Source organism: Gavialis gangeticus, unplaced genomic scaffold, assembly GCF_001723915.1.
Source record: "Gavialis gangeticus isolate Ggan-Ray unplaced genomic scaffold, GavGan_comp1, whole genome shotgun sequence".
Taxonomy (NCBI): Eukaryota; Metazoa; Chordata; order Crocodylia; family Gavialidae; genus Gavialis; species Gavialis gangeticus.
In genome coordinates this window covers 29646629-29648701 of record NW_017729000.1, presented here as the reverse complement: position 1 = coordinate 29648701, position 2073 = coordinate 29646629, and the positions used below count along the sequence as shown (strand labels likewise).

At 46.9% G+C, this 2073-nt stretch overlaps 1 protein-coding gene across 1 annotated transcript in view; it reads right to left on the bottom strand.

Moving 5' to 3' along the window:
• Window positions 1-2070, bottom strand: part of CCNG1 (cyclin G1) — a gene marked incomplete at its 5' end in the record, with an annotated part of 6850 nt that extends 4780 nt beyond the window's left edge. The window contains 2 exons of the mRNA XM_019505993.1: window positions 239-492; window positions 1906-2070. Coding sequence (XP_019361538.1) covers window positions 239-492; window positions 1906-2070 — 419 coding nt within the window. The remainder of the gene's footprint in view (window positions 1-238; window positions 493-1905) is intronic.
• Window positions 2071-2073: the final 3 nt, after the last annotated feature.

Below are 2073 nucleotides of genomic sequence, written 5' to 3'. Positions count from 1 at the left end.
TTCTGTACATTTTCTGTTTGGAACAGGAAGGCAATGGGTATGGAGTATTTTGAAGTTTAAACGTTATAATATAGTTGAAGTTGGGGGGCAAGTCTATTAAAAACAGTGATTCACATGAGCCACTTTACTGCTGCAATTTAAAAGTTATTTTAAGATTTTCTAGCCTGTTGGGGGGGGGGGGGCAGGGGCAGGATTTTCCCATTTGTCCAAGTAGTTGTTTAGTCACAATTTCCTTTACCTTTCACAGCTTAAATTCCCATGAGTGAGCGAATGATAGATCTGTAGAAACTGAAAAGCTGTTGTAGCTTTGACTTTCCAAGATAGCTTCTCCAATACAATTTTTTCCATTCTCATCATGTCAGAAACAGTGAACCTATACTGGCTTATTCGAATTAAGTCAGTAGCTAAAGGAACATTTCTTTCCTCTTCTGTTGCTTTCACAGCCAAGTAGAAGCAGCTCAGTCCAACACAGCCTAAGTGTTTAGGCTGTACCTGTGAGTGGAGGGAAAAAAGCCACACTCAACTTCACATACTATAGCTCAACCTTAAAACTTTCATACAAAAAGACTAGATGTCCAAAGCTGTACTTCTTTACCTTGCTTTCCAAAAAGGTAGTAGTGTATTCAGAAGAGTTCATAACATTAGGAAAATGAAGCAAATTTAGTTTACTAGGCTCTGCCATACCAACTTTGATGAAAAGATCAGGTCAGTCCAGTGCTCTTCAAGAGTGTTGGCAGAGTCAGATATTTTGAAGGAAGATTTAAGAAGTTGTTTTGTGGAGAGTTATGCAATGGAACAATGGAAGAAGTTTACTCTAGTGCACTGGCAAATTACCACATGCCTGGAAGCATGGATTTAACTGAGATGACTGGGAGGTGAGCTACAGTTTAAAGATGGTCTCAAGAATTTAAGAAGTCTCTTAAGAAAAATATAGAAAGCATTTAAGTCTAAATCTTCTAACCTCTTTCTGGTTTAGGAATATGCAGGCTTTGTGATATGCTAAAACTGTCTCAAGTGCAAGTTTGAAGATGCTGCTTTCATCTGCTACAGCACTATGGATCACTAATCAGGGATGCCATAAGTTTAAAGGAGAGATGACTTCTTTTAGTATAAAGAAGATTCAGGCTAGTTAGTGCTACTAGTTATGAGTTCAGAGTACACCCATCCCTTCTTTCCCACATGCCCAACCAACATCTAGAAAATACCTTATAATCAGCCAAGGTCTCCACCAGTACTTTACAGATTTGAAGTATTATAGCATACTCAAGTGCATTTGATAAGTGTAGATAATGGATTGGGAGTGACATTGTTACACATATCAAATGGAGCACATAAGCCACTTGAGTGCATAGGAACTCTTGGTGCTGCCACCCACTTTGTAACTTCATTGGTTTCATAAACTCTGCACTCCTACAGTTAAGGCCTGATCATTTCAGGGTTGCCATTAGGGGCTCAGAGGCAGTGGTACTCACTCAACTTTCTTAACAGATGAGCAGTGTCTAGTCCCTCCGCAGGCCAGAGCCATCCAGTGGACCCAGTCCAGAGCCCAGGACACACGTAGCCGGGCCCCACCTAGCCACACACAGGGGCATAGGGCCAGCTCAGCTCTGATCCAGCTGCACAGGGGCAGACAGCTTGGCCTAGCCTCAACCCAGCTGGGGAGGGAGGGGGCAGGAGGCATGACCCAGACTCAAATCCAGCTCCACTGAGACTTAGGGGGCATGGTCTGATTCCAACCTGGCTGGCGGTGGCAGAGGAAAGGGGGCATGGCCCTGAACCAGCACCCTAGGACTAGGAGGCACAGCCTGGCTGGGCAGACGAAGCGCACGGCCCGCCCCTACCGACGGAGAGCGGGGTGGGGGTGGGGGTGACCTCTGCGGGGGGAGGCGCCCCAAGGAGCCCTACCTTCATCCTGGCCAGGAAGCGGTCGAGGCAGTTGACAGCCAGGGAGAAGGTGTCGGAGCGGAGGCCGAAGAACTGGGTGAGGCTGAGCAGGTCCTTCACCTCGAAGTCGCGCAGGTGGGCGCTCACGCGCAGCCCCGTGTCGTGGGCGCCCTCGACGAGGCGCAGGCC